Source organism: Saimiri boliviensis, chromosome 1, assembly GCF_048565385.1.
Source record: "Saimiri boliviensis isolate mSaiBol1 chromosome 1, mSaiBol1.pri, whole genome shotgun sequence".
Lineage (NCBI taxonomy): Eukaryota > Metazoa > Chordata > Mammalia > Primates > Cebidae > Saimiri > Saimiri boliviensis.
Window position 1 is genome coordinate 221,160,574 of NC_133449.1, and position 17,534 is coordinate 221,178,107.

At 36.2% G+C, this 17,534-nt stretch overlaps 1 protein-coding gene across 4 annotated transcripts in view; it reads left to right on the forward strand.

The window, feature by feature from the left end:
* The first annotated feature begins 21 nt into the window (after positions 1-21).
* Positions 22-17,534, forward strand: part of TMEM161B (transmembrane protein 161B) — an 82,582-nt gene continuing 65,069 nt past the window's right edge. For all 4 annotated transcript variants that reach the window (XM_074383926.1, XM_003920769.4, XM_074383965.1 and 1 more), the window contains exon 1: positions 22-177. In XM_074383926.1, coding sequence (XP_074240027.1) covers positions 175-177 — 3 coding nt within the window. In that variant the 5' untranslated portion in view covers positions 22-174. The remainder of the gene's footprint in view (positions 178-17,534) is intronic.

The window sequence follows — 17,534 nt, forward strand, 5'->3', positions numbered from 1 at the left end:
TAGCTCTGGAGTAGGGAGGAACTTCCTGTCCCGCGCACGCAGAACTTCCGGCAGAGCCGGAAGACCCTCTCTCTCGCTGTTTGAGAGGCTCCCGGCTCAAGGACCCGGAGGGAAGAGGCGTGGGACTCTCCCGGCGACTCCAAGGTGTCTAGTCCACGACCTATCCTAGGTACCATGGTGAGTTATTCTGTGAGGGCAGGAGTGACAACAGTGGAGCGAAAAGGGCGGGGAGGTCAGTCCTGTGAAAAGAGCCGTCCGGTGCTCTGCTCTGAATGGAGTTGAAACGTTGGGATGAGCGGCTGGGCAGGACCCACCACCTGTCCCAGGGTGTCTGAGCCCCTGAGGAAGCAGCATCAGGCCTGCCTAGCTGGAAGACTAGCGGGCAGGACGCAGGGGCGTCTCTGTCAGCGAGTATGGACTGGGGAGCCTGCCTGTTCATGGCCCATTCACTGTGTATGGCCTGGGGCGCCAGGTGATCCCAGAGTTGACCTTGACGGGTCAGTCACCTCTGCGCCCCCCTCCCCAGCCGCAGAACAGTAGCCAAGAACTCCAGATCTTAGAAATGCTTTTAGCCTCTCCAAGTGGACACAACGGATCCCCTTGTACAGGATCAACACCTGTCATTTAAAGAACAGCAACGTCACGTTATTCTTTACATTTAGCCATTTGGTAATTGAAAAGGTGTCAAATAAAAAACCCGAGTTCAGTAGGGACAAACTTTATTCGAAAGGAATATGGCAAGCGTGTGGAGGAAGGTTGAAGGAACTGTTGCAGTAGAAAGAATAACTATAAGATTTGCAAGATAGGTAGAAAGGGGTTGTCTTTTATAGGGAGGGGTAAATAAAATGTAAGGAATTGGGATGAAAAGGTTGGTATGCTCCGACAGTAACCAGATTATGTTTTACCTTGAGGCCATCTATTCTGAGGAGGAGCTGTTAAGAGAGGTTTGTATATGTTGTTTCAGAATCAGGAAAGGACAACATTCAGGGACCTGGGGGCAGAGAATCTTAAAGTTTGGCTAATAAATATTTTGTTCTGATTGATCTGTGGGACAGGTACTTCAGCATGTCATTTACAAAGCAAAGGATGGGAATTAGAAGGATCCAGTTATGGCCTTGTTATAGTTAAACAAGGGGTTGGGGAGTATGGGTCAACCCTTAGTCTTACCTGAGTTCTACAGGAAAGGTGATTCTTTGCAATAAGCCAATTTCTCAGAACACAAACAGGGACAAGGGGTTTCTTAACCTTTACTGTTTTTCAAGATCACGGGGCTCTGGTGAAGTTCATTGTAGGCAGTTTGTTGATTGTATAGAAGATTTGAAACCCTCACCTGCAGGAGCCTCTGACCTGGAATTTAGCTTCAGTTTGCCCTGTATTTTCAGGGCCAAATATTGCCAACGTTCAGTTAATGTGTGTGGTGACTGGCTTTTGAATGACTTTTAGAAACTTAGCTGAGTGTAAAACAAAGACCTTCAAAATAATGTAGTTCCTGGTGCACTTTACCAGATAACCTATCTCTTCAAAGGTTTTTTTTTTATTATTATTATTTATTATTTTTTAACATCAGTGAATAATATGGTTTGTATTAAGAGTTGTTTTTCATTTGTATCAGTGAAATTAGATGAGGATAGGGAAAACAGAACTGGTAGGAAACAAAGCCTAATTAGTCACTCTTCCATCCCCATTTTTACAGAAAAAAGAATCTGGGGTCTAGAAATTGACAGGGGTTTATCTAAGGTAACAATAGCTTGACAGTCTGAACTAAAACTCATGTTTTCATTTTTAAAATTTGAGATTAAATTTTGACTTTTTGGTCTGAAAAGTTGAAGAGAAAGTATGATTAAAATACTTAAAATCATCATACTCACAGAAAAGCTAAATATGAACTTGTTCTCAGTGTTCTGGAATACTAGAAGTAGAAGCTCTCTCATCCTGTCGGTTCAAAAGAGGCAGTTATGTTTGAAACTAATGTAATCTTGTCCAGTTTTTCTGAATGTCACTTTAGAACCAACTAGTTGGCTGTCTTCATTCCGGAATTGCTTATATTTCTGAGTTAATTCTGTTTGCTGAGTTTTATCTTTCCCAGCTATGAAATTGATAATTTGTATGAAATTTCCCAGCTATGAAATTGATAATATGTATATGCAAGTGTGGTTAATGCTTGGAATTTTTCAAAGGAAAGGGTTTAACCATTAAATGGAGTGAACATGGGCTGAATTTATTGAAGATTCAGCTTGTTGAAATCAGAACTTGTTTTGCATTGCTGGGACCTAATGATGTTATTAAAAGAACATTAGTCTTGAACTCAGAGGACCCAGATTCTGCCCATTGTTAGTTATATGGATTTGGAAAAGTCACTCAGTTTTGATAAGAGTTCCAAATTCCTCCTAGATAAGAGAACTTGATGGGTATTAAAGCACCTTCTTACATTATGATTCCATGACTACTCAGAATGTTTTTCAGGATAGTTACATGTTTCAGATTGAATAAAATTTAGTCTGATTTCCACTGTTTAGTTTCCATGTCATTTTGGTTTAAGTTTGATTTCTTTTATCATTCTCTTTTATTTTTTCGTAAGTCACATAGGTAATACTTGGAACCTTTGTGTGTTTGGCCAAGTCTTTCACTACTGTCTTAAATACTGCTCCAGAATAGAAAGCAATCTTGGAATGTTTTGATTTAATTCTTGTTTTAATCAGTGATAACTAATTCTGTGCTCTCATCTCTGAAAGGTTATGTAGACCAAATCTCAGCAGATACCTGTGCATATAATAAGGTTCTTGTATTACAAGTGAAGGAGAATAGGATTATGATCCAGACTTGAAAATACTGAACTCTTGCTTTGTTTTTATCCTTTCAAGTTGTTGTGAAGACAGTTTATAGGAAATTTTCTAATAGAATAAAGCCATTTACTCTATTGCACTTTACTTTTTGAAAATTACAGACCAACTTTGATCAAACAGAAATCTTTCTGTCAGTCAAGCTAATTTGTGGGAGATAGGTAGATTAGAGCTAGTTCCTGGAATTGCAAGCTTGTGTCTGTATCATCCTGTAGTAGCTTATTGTTGGAATTGAACAATGGTTTGTGGGCAGGTGTGGGAGAGTGGGTTGTGGGGAGGTTGTAAACCTTTGCCATAACCATTTGGATTTAATGAGAACTTTTCTTTTTGAGGGGAGTAAAGGGGAGTTTGGGGAAGAGTGTAGTAAATGTTTTAAGAGAAGCACGTGATATGTTCAAAGAGTACAAAGAAAATAAATTAATTCTAACTGAGGAGGGTTGGGTCATGTAGTAGGTGACAAGTTCCCAACCCCTGGGACTGTGAATTTGTACTGGTCTGCAGCCTTTTAAGACTCCATTGCACAGCAAGTGAGTATTAATGCCTGAGGTCCACATCCTGTCAGATCAGCGGTAGCATTAGATTCTCATAGGAGCGCAAATGCTATTGTGAACTCTGCATGTGAGGGATCTGGGTTGGGTGTATGAGAATCTAATGCCTGATGATCTGAGGTGGAACAGTTTCATTCTGAAACCATCCTCCCTCCACACTGTTCCTCCCCATCCCCCTCCATTTGTGAAAAAATTGTCTTCCATAAAACCAGTCCCTTGTGCCAAAAAGGTTGGGGCCTGCTGTAGTAGGTGACTTCAACTGAGTTTTGAAAAGTGGGTTAATATACTGGTTCTCAAACTTGAGTTTGGATAGGAATCCCCTGTGATACTTGATAAAAAAGACTTCTCTGGGCTGCTGCAGTGGCTTATGCCTGTAATTGTAGCCTAGGTGGGTGGACCACCTGAATTCCGGAGTTTGAGACCAGCCTGACGAAAATAGAGAAACTCCATCTCTATTAAAATACAAAATTAGCTGGGCATGGTGGTGCATGCCAGTAATGCTAGCTACTCAGGAGGCTGAAGCAGGATTAAACCCTTGCTCCAGTGAGCCGAGATCTAGCCATTGTACTCCAGCCTGGGCAACAAGAGTGAAATTCCGTCTCAAAAAGAAAAAAAAGAATCAAAAAGCAAAACAAAACAAAAAAACTACTTCTCTGGGCTCATAAAATTGGGGGTGGCATGAGTTTTAGAATTGTCTTTTTAAAATTTTTTTAAATTTTATTTTAAGTTCTGGGATACGTATGCTGAATGTGCAGATTTGTTACATAGGTATACATGTGCTATGGTGGTTTGCTGCATCTATCAACCTGTCATCTAGGTTTTAAGCTCTGCATGTATTAGGTATTTGTCCTAATGCTCTCCTTCACCTCCCCCCTCACCCCCAATAGGTCCTAGTGTGTGATGTTCCTCTCCCTGTATCCATGTGTTCTCATTGTTTAACTCCCACTTGTAAGTGAGAACATGTGGTGTTTGGTTTTCTGTTTCTGTGTTAGTTTGCTGAGAATGACGGTTTCCAGCTTCATCCATGTCCTTGCAAAGGACACGAACTCATCCTTTTTTATGGCTGCATGGTGTGTAAGTGCCACATTTTCCTTATCCAGTTTATCATTGATGGGCATTTAGGTTGGTTCCAAGTCTTTACTGTTGTTAAGTACAGCTACAATAAACATACGTGTGCATGTGTTTCTGTAGTAGAATGATTTATAATCCTTTGGGTGTATACCCAGTAATGGGATTGCTGGGTCAAATGTTATTTCTGGTTCTAGATCCTTGAGGAATCACCACACTGTCTTCCACAATGGTTGAACTAATTTACACTGCCACCAGCAATGTAAAAGTGTTCCTATTTCTCCATGTCCTCTCCAGCATCTGTTATTTCCTGACTTTTTAATAATTGCCATTGCAACTGGTGTAAGATGTTATCTCATTGAGGTTTTGATTTGCATTTCTCTAATGACCAGTGATGATGAGCTTTTTTTCATAGTTTGTTGGTTACATAAATGTCTGCTTTTGAGAAGTGTCTGTTCATATCCTTTGCCCACTTTTTGATGGGGTTGTTGTTTTCTTAGAAATTTGTTTAAGTTCCTTGTAGATTCTGGATATTAGAATTGTATTTTTAGTAAGTTCTACAATTAAGCTCTTTTTAAAATTTTTTATAATCCTTACTGTAGCACTGGATGCAGTTAAGAGTTAAATTGGTGGACCTTAAACCTCTATTAGAGAGAAATGCAAGTATAAGAGACTTTGATGGAGATACTGGAGGTCCTTTTGTTAGCTGAGTGATAATTTGACATGTGCAGTTTAAAGAATGGATTCGGTTAGGTATTAGCAGTTAACAACTAAGGTTAACTTTTAGGTTTAAAACATCTAGATTACTTCTCAGTTCTCTGACTTTATTTTCTTCTGTCTGCTTTCCTTCAGTACTTTCCTACTACAGAGGCCTTGTTGAAATAATGTTATAGACTGACTATTCTCTTGGTTGGTATTTGGTTGATTCAAGGTTTGTTTTTAAGATTAGTTGATATTTTGGGCTTTGATTCGCTTTAAAAAAAATTTAGTTCTTTTGTTTGCTCTGAGACAAAAGCTTAAAGTGAATTTAGTTGATTTCAAAAAATCAGATGATATTTTAAAGTACTCATTTCTAAGAGAGAAATTGCTATTTTCTTACTGTTGTTAGCATGGGTTTTGCCCATGTTGGTAAGAATGAATACAGCTTGTCTCAAAGGAACTTTGTAGAAATAAAGTTAGGTATAAACTGCTTTTCTGCTTTTTGTATACCACTTAACTTTCAAGTTATAGAAAAAAGAAATCCTTACTGTCATGGTGAAATGAATATTCTTGGGTTTGAAATGACTGTACCTTTTGTTTCACCAAGCTTAAAAAAATGTTCTTATCTCAAATCATACATTTGTTATTTATTCACTGTCTGTATGCCAGGTACTGTTCTTGGCAACAGGGGTATAACTGTTTATAAAGCTTAGAGAATCTTGGCCCTTATTTACTGAGAGAGGCTGTTGATAATCTCGTGATGAAATAGGCATGTAATATGGTAGGTGTGATGCATTTAACAAAGATAGAGTAAGGGAATAGAAAATACCTGTTTTAGATAGGGCATGTAGGGAAAGCCTCAATGAGGAGGTGATAGTGTAGCAAACTTGGATTCATAGATAGTCAGCCCATGTGCCTGATACCTATGAATACATATTTATTAACTGCCCCTAAAAAATATTGTAGTACAGTGTATCTAAAAAGCAAACACAATGCTCATACTGTTTTTAATTGTATAAATCTTTCCATAAATTTATTTACTGTCAACTTTCCAAACAGTAAACAGAAAAATAATAGAAATGTGTTTTTTAAAGATAGTAATAGATTATGTGAAATTTCATGTAATATATTTTATTTTTGTGTCACATTAAAATTTCTTTCGAAGACTTTTTTAGGTTTATAGCAATTTTAAGAGGAAGATACAAGAGATTTTCTATTTATTCTTTGCCCTCACACATACATGGCCTCTACTGTTATCAGCATCCTTCACCAGAGTGGCAAATTTCTTACAATTGATTAAAATACATTGACATACCATAATTGCCCAAAGGCCATAGTGTACTTTGGTGTTCATTCTTCGTGTTGTACATTCTGTGAGTTTGGATATAGTTGGAATCTTACAGTATGTAGACTTTTCAGATTGACTTCTTTCACTTAGGAGTATGCATTTAAGGTTCCTCTGTCTTTTCATGACTTCAGGGGCCATTTCTTTATAGGGGTGAGTAATATTCCATTCTCTGGATGTGCCACAGTTTATCCATTCACCTACTGAGGGATATCTTGGTTGCTTCCAAATTTTGGCAATTATGAATAAAGCTGGTATGAACATCTATTTACAGTTTTTTTGTGTTGACAAGCATTTTCAGCTCCTTTGGGTAAAACCCAGCAAGGACAATTTCTGGATCATATGGTAAGACTGTAAGAAACCAGCAAACTGTCTTTCAAAGAGGCTATATCATTTTGCATTCCTACCAGCAATGGATCAGAGTTCCCTTTGCTCTGTATTCTTGCCAGCTTTCGGTGTTGTCAGTGTTCTGGATTTTGGCCATTCTAATAGGTGTGTAATAGTATTTTCTTATTTTAATTTGTATTTTCCTAATGACATATGATGTAGAACAGCTTTTCATATATGTATATTTCTTTTTTTTGAGGCGGAGTCTCTGTTGCCCAGGCTGGAGTGTGGCATGATCATTTTGGCTGACTGCAACATCCGCTTCCCAGGTTCAAGCAGTTTTCTGCTTCAGCCTCCTGAGTAGCAGGGATTAGAGGTGCTTACCACCATGCCCAGCTAATTTTTGTATTTTTAGTAGAGATGGGATTTCATCACGTTTGCCAGGCTGATCTTGAACTGCTGACCTCAGGTGATTCACCTGCCTTGGCCTCCCAAAGTATTGGGATTACAGGCCTGAGCCACTGTGCCTGGCTTTCATATTCTTATTTGCTATCAGTATGTCTTTGGCGAGGTGTCTGTTAAGGTCTTTGATGCATTTGTAAAATAAGGTTGTTTTCTTATTGTTGAGTTTTAATTAAGAATTTTTAAATTTTGTATGACAATTCTTATCAGATACGTCTTTTGCAAACATTTTCTCCTGGTCTGCTTTGCTTTCTCATTTCCTTGACATTGTTTTTTACAGTCAACTTTCCAAGCAGATTTTGATTGTAATGAAGTACAGCTTATCAGTTATTTCATGGATCATGCCTTTGGTGTTGCATCTAAAAAGTTGTTGCCTTGTCCATGGCTATCTTTTTTTTCTCCTATGTTATCTTCCAGGACTTTTTTAACTTTGTGTTTTATATTTATGTCTATGACCTATTTGGGTTAATTTTTGTGAAGAGTGTAAGGTGTGTGTCTAGATATTTTTTTTTTTTTTTTTTTTTTTTTTTGCACGTGAATGTCCAGTTATTTCAGTACCATTTGTTGAAAACTGTTTTTTTCTCTATTGTATTGCCTTTGCCCATTAGACAAAGATCATTTAACTATATGCGGGTGTATTTCTGGCCCCTCTGTTTCATTCAGTTGATCTGTTTATTTCTTCTTTCATCAATAACACAGTCTTCATTTTGCTAGCTTTCTGGTAAATCTTGAAGTCAATTAATGTCAGTCCTCCGATTTTGTTCTTCAGTATTGTGTTGGCTGTTCTGGGTCATTTGCCTCTTCAGATAAACTTTAGAATGTTTTTTTAAAAAATACATATATCCATAAAATAACTTGATGGGATTTGATTGAAATTGCATTGAATCCGTAGATTGAGGTGGGAAGCACTGCCTCCTTGATAATTTCCTTTTCATGAACATGGAATATCTCTCCATTTATTTGGTTCTTTGAATTCAGTCATCAGAGTTTTATGGTTTTCCTCATACAAATCTGTGCATATTTTATTAGATTTATAACTAAGTCTTCATGTTTTTCTGGGTGCTAATGTAAATACTATTTTTAATTTCAAATTCCACTTGTTCATTACTAGTATATAGGAAAGTGATTGACTTGTATATTAACTTTGTATCCTGCGACCTTGCTATAATTGCTCATTGGTTCCAGAATATGCCCCATACTTTTAGTCTTTTATGTTATTACAGTTCTTAGAGAATACAACTCACTTACTTAATGATTTTTATGTTCACATCTTTCAATTATATAGAACAGTTATAGTAGTTCTGTTGTTAAAGAATGTTAAATATATTTGCATTTTGGCTATAAACTATAAGATTTAGAAAACCTGAAACAATTTAGATTTTTGCTACTTTGATATTGAGACTTGGGTTCTCAGTATCTTATTTAAATTTAAAAAATTCTTAATCATTATGAAAATCAATTATACTGCTATTTCTAAAAATGACATTGTGAAAAGTGGCCTAGCGTGGTGACTCATGGAAAGCGAAGGCAGGAGGGTCACTTGAGGCCAGGAGTCTGAGACCAATGTGGACAACAGAGTGAGACCCCTTCTTTACAAAAAGTTTTCAAAATTAATGAGGCGTGCTGGCAAGATCCTGTAGTTCCAACTACATGGGAGATTGACGTGGGTAGATCACTTGAACCAGGGGTTTGAAATTTCAGTGAGCTGTAATCATGCTGCTGTACTCCAGCCAGGGAAGCAGAGTAATACCTTGACTCTTAAAAAGCATAAAAATAGGCTGGATGCAGTGGCTTATGCCTGTAATCCCAGCATTGGGAGGCCGTGGTGGGTGGATCACCTGAGGTCAGGAGCTTGAGACCAGCCTGGCCAACATGGTAAAACCCTGTCTTTACTAAAAATACAAAAATTAGCTTGAAGTGGTGGCACATGCTTGTAGTCCCAGCTAGTCAGAAGGCTTAGGCAGGAGAATCTCTTGAAGCTGGGAGGTGGAGGTTGCAGTGAGCCAAGATTGTGCCTACTGGACTCTAGCCAGGCAACAGAGTGAGACTCCATCTCAAAACAAAACAAAACTATAAAAATAAAAACTAAAAATGACTATTTGAAAAGCAAAAACAAATACATCGCATTGAAAGCGTGCTTGAATTAGAATTCTATGATTTTTATGGTTTGATTCAAGATTCTATGATTCTGATTATGTAAATTTGGGAATACTATTGGTGAACATTTAGCAGAATGTACATTATGGGATACAAAGAGAGGAATATTCCGTTTCTATGGAATTCAAGAAGGGGTTTCACAAAGAAAGGTTGGTTTAGACTAGATTTTTAAGGGTAAGCTGAAGTATGTCTGGTGGGTAAGAAATTGAATTTTACTTTTCCTCAATCTTATTTTGCATTTAATATGTACCAGATATTATTCTACATTCTACTTATATTGACTTATTTAAATCTTTTTTTTTTTTTTTATAGAGATGGGGTTTCACCATGTTGTCCAGTCTGGTCTCAAATTCCTGACCTCAGGCAATCCACCCATCTGGGCCTCCCAAAGTGCTGGGATTACAGGCATGAGCCACCATGCCTGGCCTTATTTAAATTGAAGTAAATTCTGTTTTTTGAAACGTCCATCTTGTAGATGTAGAAATGGAAAGCACAGCAAGGTTATGGTAACTTGTCCAAAATCGCACAGCTAGTGATGATGAAATTCGGCTTTTATCTCAGGCTTCTTCTTGTCCCTTTTGCTGTTGTGCCAGTCTGATTATTGTATATCTTCAGTAAGATTCAACTTATGAAACGATTGAATTTCACAAGTTCAATCCAGTGTTTGAAATTCAAAAACATTTTCCTATAGAAATCATAATTAGTAATGATATTTTTAGAAAATGTTTCCTGGTCCTAGTTAATACCTAATTTATCTCATATAGTATTAAGAAATTAATCATTACTATCAGGCAAAGCAGTACTGATTGACATTTCTAACTAGGTGTTAAACACATCTGCTGTTGCTGCAGTAAGTCATAAGATTCCTTCATATTCCTTCTACCTTAACTGCATCCACTTAAGGCACTCCTTTACACCAAAGCGTTAGTTTTTCGTAAGCCTGAAGATGCACTTGTAGTAACACTGATGAGTTGAAAAGCAATTTGAGAAATTGAGGATGAGGAGTTGTGCTGAGCTTGAATTTCTTATCAGTTTGAGCCTTTAGTGTGTCACGCTTGTTCCAAGCCTTTCTCACAGTTATCCCAGTTCTTTTCCTGTGTGCTCTTCTTCTTTCTACTTGGGTTACCTATTTGCAACTAGAACTTTGTTTCTTCTTCAGGTTGCAAAGAGGAATGTAATCTTGTAGAGTACCTTGCCTTCACTTCCATACATTCAGTAGATATAGTCCTTTTAAGGGATTTTAGTGCTAGGAGAATTTCAAAGGTCATATTCCCATGTTACTTCTTCACTGGTATTTACTTATTTATCACAGAAAGCCTCTAGGGGAAAAAGAGACAATAATGTAGGGTGTCTTAGTGAATTTTTGGAAGCAGAGAGATTTGGATTGTGAAGAGGGGTTGAGATAAATAGTAAGTGGCACTGCAGAGAGAAAGGGAGATTTTTCTCTACTAGAAGTGGCTTATGAAGAAGGAACTTCAATAAACTATTCTGCTCCATTTTATAAATACATGATTATAGATTGCCAACAGTTAATGCCAGGAGTAATTGATACTGTAAGGCTATGGCTGTTTTTAAAGTCAGATTAGTACTTTTTTCTTTGTCATATGTAATTAGAAGCCCTTTGATATACTAATCTAAATTATTTGTTTATATAGCTATCTTATGTTTGCCTTTTACACAGTGCTTAGCTGATTTTTGCTATCTTCTACTTGGTAATTGCCACCCTTTGCCCCAATGTGCTGAACCACTTAGAAAAAGCAATGCCATAGTTTCCTGCTTTCTTTTTCTAAAAGAAAAAGTCACACAGCAAGATTCTGTTACTGAAACTAAGACTTCATTAACTTGACTATTATTGAATATTTTTAGTATTTCTGGAGATTTTGGCATCTTTACAATGAGCATAAGTGGTTGTTCAAATTCTTAGGGTTGATGGAGATATGTATTTAAGTATTTGTGTTCCATAACTAGAACCATTTGTTCCTGCATTCGCTCTTGGTCAAGAGAAAGCATGGTGTTTTTTTTCTCAAAAGGTTTGTTTTTATTCATGGTTAAATTCATTACTAGAATTTTGCTTATGTTTAAATTGGTGCTTACTTACTACTCCCTTCCTCTGTGAGATTAATTAACATCAGGACAATGAATCTTCATTGTATCAGTTATTACTAGACGCTTCAGTTGTTTGGGTAGGATATTGCAAGTCGAATATAGCAGTCTTATCACAATCTTTAAGAAAAAAAAGTAGAAAAGAGCCCGGATAACTGAAATTAGAAATAATTGCCAAAAAAATATGTTTTCTAGTCAGTAGGAACAGATAAGCAAGCTTTAAGAACATTCATTGTACTGCAGGTCATAGCTTTAATTGAGACATTTAGTTAAGATTAAAACTATTTTCTAATTTGATTTCAACTAACATTTACTGAATGCTTATTCTTGATTTTAATAGAGAGCTTCCCATTTAATCATTCATATCAGAAGTGTTTAATGTCATCATAGTTCTTTCTCTTGTTAGCCACTAAAAAGAAAATGTTTCAGATTATAAAGAAAATGAATCATTTAAAAAGAGAGAATTGGCCATGTATCTGAGAGACAGATTATTTTTTTAAAACTGTAGAACTGTTGGCTTTCACAGGTCTTTCTTCAGAGAAATTCCCACAAACTGCTAGTTGAGGTGAATGTGATGGGTGGTCAGCTAGGTTTACTCGTTTAATTTGGAACTCTGATTTCCTTTCAGGTCTTGTAAATATTAGCTCATTTCATCTTTATGAGAAAGGATTATTATTCATTCCATTAGCAATAATTACACAGACTTTGATGGTGGTTTAGAAATGTTAAATCTGTGAATGCCAATGATTAATAGTGTGTTTAGCTAAAATATTGCAATCATAGACAAGAAGATCTACTTGGTATTTTGGAGATCATTTGGAGATTTATTTGCATTAAAAATACAATGGAACAGGCATGGTGGCTCATGCCTGTTATCCCAGCATTTTGGGAGGCTGAGGTGAGTGGATCACCTGAGGTCAGGAGTTCAAGACCAGCCTGGCCAACATGATGAAACCCCATCTCTACCAAAAATACAAAAAAAAAAAAAAAAAAAAAAAATTAGCCGGGCATGGTGGCAAGTGTCTGTAATCCCAGCTACTCTGGAAGCTGAGGCAAGAGAATCACTTGAACCTGGAGGCGGAGGTTGCAGTGAGCCGAAATCATGCCATTTCACTCCAGCCTGGGCAACAAGAGTGACATTGTCTGAGAAAAAAAAAAAAAACACAGTGAATGCATTTACCTAACAGTTAATATTAGGAGTAGACATTAAATTTTTTTGACTTTTGTGTATGGCTTAAAATTTAAACTGAAATTTTTATTTTAAATTTGTTTCATGAAGCTTTGTTAGTACATTTAGCAAAGTTTTGGTTTTTAGTTTGTTTAAAGGAAAGGTGTTTTTGTTTTGTTTTGTTTTGTTTTGTTTTGAGACAGAGTTTCTATTGCCCAGGCTGGAGTGCAGTGGTGTCATCTCAGCTTACTGTAACCCCCATCTCCCTGGTTCAAGTGATTCTCATGCCTCAGCCTCTCCAATAGCTGGGATTACAATCTCCTGGCTAATTTTTATGTTTTTAGTAGTGATGTGGTTTCACCATGTTGGCCAGTCTGATCTGGAATTCCTGGCCTCCTGTGAGCCGCCTGGCTTAGCCTTCCAAAGTCCTGGGATTACAGGCTTTAGCCACCACACCTGGCCTTAAAAGGAAAGTATTTGTAACACAAAACTATCACATTAAACTGAGAAGATTGTCTTGTAAAAACAGATACACTCCTTCCTTTGAGAAAGGAGAAAGCACAATATATTTTCTTTTAAAGTGAATACTTTTCTTTATGCTAATGTTTGTTTATGCTAACGTTTGTTTAGTGTGTGACACACAGTAGGAACCTGACTGCAATGAAGAACAGTGGGAAAAATTTATGCTGTATCTATTTATTTTATCAAAAGATAAAGATATATTTAACTTGTTTTGAGTATCTGCCATCTCCCACTATCCTGGGAAATGGAGGCTGGAGAAATGAGATGAATGCCATTTCAGAGGGGAGAGACCCTTAAATTTGTGGTCACAATTGAATATAATACAGTTTATTTTGGAGTTATGCATATGTTCTTTAGTAAAAGTTGGAAAGTCAAGGAACGTTTTGTAGTGGACATGAATGTTGAAGACTGAGTAGTAGTTGGTTTGAACAAGCTGATTTGTACATGTCAAATATGTCTAGTTTTGGATAATGACTTTGAATATATACCTGTAGAGATATTTTCTATAATGTCGGAAGATACTCTTACAGTTAAGGAAGAGTGGCAGAATGGCAGAATTTAGGAAGCTTTCTTCTATTGAACCTTTTATTTGTTACTTTTTAGTACTATGATGAAACATTTATGCATGTTTTGGCTAGAGATAAAGTGGCTTGTTTAATATGTTTAAAACTATTTTGTTCTTTGTCAACATTTTAATGACTATAATATTGCTTTATATGAGACATTGCATTATTTATTCAACCTCTTTTAACTGTGGATGTTATCATTTAAAATAAACAACTGTTAATTTGAATACCAATATGTTAAAATGGTTTATGACTTAGGTTTAATTAGAATGCGCTCTATTCTTATGAAAAATTATCTTTTTCCTTGCCCTTTTGTTGTTGGTTTTCCATTTGCCTTATCATTTATACTGAGGAAAATGTCTTTTTATTTCCAAATTTAATCAAAATCTGATAAATGACTTTATGTCATCATCTTTCCAGAAAGTCTGGAGCTGGTATTTTTGAAGTAGTTACATCAAATTCACACATTCTACTGTTGTAGTTCTAATCCTTAAAAAAATTTAGAATATATCTTGGCATTGTATTGAGGATTTATGCTTTTTAACCTTTGAAAGGACATTAAATTTCTTATTTTTCTGAGTTAGAAAATGGCAAAAAAAATTAGCTCGCACTTTTTAAAGAAATTAAAAATGTGTTTTGTGCTGTAAAGTATTAGTGCTGACAAACCAAACTAATTCTGTAAACAATTAAATTTGGAAAGTTATCTATTTGAGTTCAAATTATAGTTGACAATTATGTTTTATATGTGATTCTCTTTGTAATAAGATGAGCTATATGAAATTGCCATTTTGTAGGTCAAGACAAGTATTAGCAATTTCATATGATTCAATCAATAAATCTTCATTAGCTATCAATAGATGATTTCATCCTTTAGCTACTTTTCTACCAAATCCTTCTGTTCTTTTCATTTCGTACTTAGTATGGGCCCCCATTTTTTACTTCCAGTCCAGTTTATTGTGTCTGTAAGGGCTATAGCTATGTTTGAAAACCAATAAAGGCCACAGTAGTGGGATACTAGAGATGCTCTATGAGAAGGAAGTCTGCTGATCTCTTCATGATTGTTTTATGCTGCTTTTACCAGCTTTGGCCTTATATGGGAAAATTTCTTTTCTGAATTAACTGTAGACAGCCCTCAGTTCTATTGAAGAACCTATTGGAAATAACCGTCTTCAAAAACCGAGTTTGGGTCCATCAATTCCACATACATAGTTTCATCAGACCTTTGTTTTCAAGTTTCTATACCTCTTAGTCACATTGCTAGAGTGGTAATCCTGGTTTTTATCTTATAACATGAAATTTTTTTCCTCCTTTTAAATCCCTGATCTTGGTGTGGTTAGTCTTCAAGTTCTTCTTTCAAATGTTGTCCATTTTGGTGCTTGCTTTGGCTCTTTTGATTAGCCACTTAATTATTCTAGATTTTCCTATTCTTGTAATCTATATAAGTTCCCACCCATCATTCAATCTTTTTGTTTTTTTCTTAAAATTTTGTTTTTTATAGATACAGAGAGTCTTACTCTGTCAGGCTGGAGTACGGTGTTGCACTCATGGCTCACTGCAATCTCAACCTCCTGGGCTCAAGTGATTCTCTCACCTCAACCTTCTGAATAACCAAGCACATGCCGCCATACCCAGCTAATTTTTTTGTTTTTATTTTTGGTAGAGAGGGGAGTCTTGCTGTGTTGCCCAGGCTGGTCTTGAACTTCTCACCTCAAGTAGTCCTCCTGCCTTGGCCTCCCAAATTGTTGAGATTATGGACACGAGCCACCACACCCTGCGAAATCAATCATTTTTCTGATGTTTTTACCTAAGCTGCTGGATCATGCAGATTTGCAGGTTCTGGGCAATCATTCAGTCAATTCTTATGTTCCTCTTTTGTCAAAATTTTCACAAATTTTAGCTGCCCCTTCCTCCTCTCCTTTCTTTTACAGCTCAACTCCTTACCCCATTATGGTTCTTAGATGATCCAAGAATTTTGAAATAATCTGTGATGAGTTCTTCAAAATAAGTCTATCTGGAAGGTAGGAGATCTAGATCCCTGACCTAGTTTTTCTACTACTTTGATTAAATTCATATAAACTGTGAAGACCTCTGTTTTCAGAATTAATACATCTCTGTACTTTATTTGTGTTTTCAATTCAGTAGAATGTATCGGATCTTGTAATAGATAAACTTTTTTATGTTTTTGGTCATCTGTTTCTGACCCTTAAGCAATTATATTCCTACATTTAACTCTTCAGCACCTCCCTAACACTGCTTTCTTCCCTTTTCCTGTAAGCATGTATATTTCTCTCCTATAATAAATATATATTATACATATATGTATTCTAGCAACCATCAGATTTTTCTTTTATTGCTTAATTTATCCAGTGTTTAATTATGCCACTTATTTCCATTTTATCTTTACATAATTGCCTAAGTTTTATCTTACTGAAACTTGCAGAGATAATTACTAATCTCATGCCTAATTTCTTTTTTTCTCTAAAAATTTTAATTTAAAAAATTTTGCTTTTGATTTAGAAGCTGTTTTGGTTCAAGCTTTTATGGTAATACTTGGACTATTTCAGTGGATTTCTAATTCAGTTTCTTGCTTCCAATTACTTTTACTCCTTCAATTTTTTCCCCCATTATAGTGGCAGAGTCATTTCTCCAAAATATATTTGGTTAATTCCAGGCTTTAGATCCTGGAATTATTTCCAGTTACTTGTAGAAGAATCCATTGTGCGCAACCCCTCCCAAAATCTAGCCATGTGGAACTTCACATTATTTCTGGATCATGCCATGTTTTCTCTTTGTACAGGTAGGTATAACTGCCTGACCTTCTCTTCCTTTTCTGTTCTGATAGTGGAATACTCTTTTTAACCTTGTCAAACTAGTTCGTATGTCACCTCTGTAAACCAGTATTTCCCAGACTTCTCTTGTAGATTTAATCACTCTATTAGAGTGTTCCCATAGAGTCAACATTGGGCATTGCCTTCTACCATACTATTTATCATATTTTATTTGTAGGTGGCAGTGAAGGGTGATTGGCACGTAAAAGAGTTTGATAAAATCCATGTATGATGAAAGAAATGAGTTAAGTACTCCTTCCAGGACCCATGGTAGACTAGATTGTAGCCAAATTAATGGTATTTACGTATCAAAAGAGAGTAATTTTTAGATAGGTTTTATCTAAAGAAAGAGTATATCAATTATAATAGCTAGAATTGAATGTATTTACCCCAAATTATTTGGGGTTGAGAGTATTCTACGCTCTAGGTAGTATTTTGTATATTTCATTAGACTTTCATCACTCCGTGTTTGCTGCTTTCTGCCCTAAATCACTACTCACCAAGCCTCCTGTTTCTAATTTGCCTTCCAATGTATCATTAAGACAATAATTGAATGGAACACTTATTAAACCTAAACATCTCATCCACTTCATAGTTTGTTTCACTGTATGTTAACTGACAAAACTGCTGAGAACAGGTTCTCATGTGTATGATAAATTCTGTTTGCTGAGAATGGCAGCAAGGAAAACAGAGCCAGCCCCCAAAGCAGAAAACTGCTCAGGGCGTTCTAAGACAGTAAATAATATAAATATGTCTCACACCAGATGAACTAGTTCTTTGAACACAGGATATATGACTCTGCCTCCATTGTTCCCTTGTAAAGAATGCCTTCTGGTTTATCTTTAACCTATAGTGAACATATAGTAGTTACCTGGTTAGTTTACCTTTAATCTATGAAAGA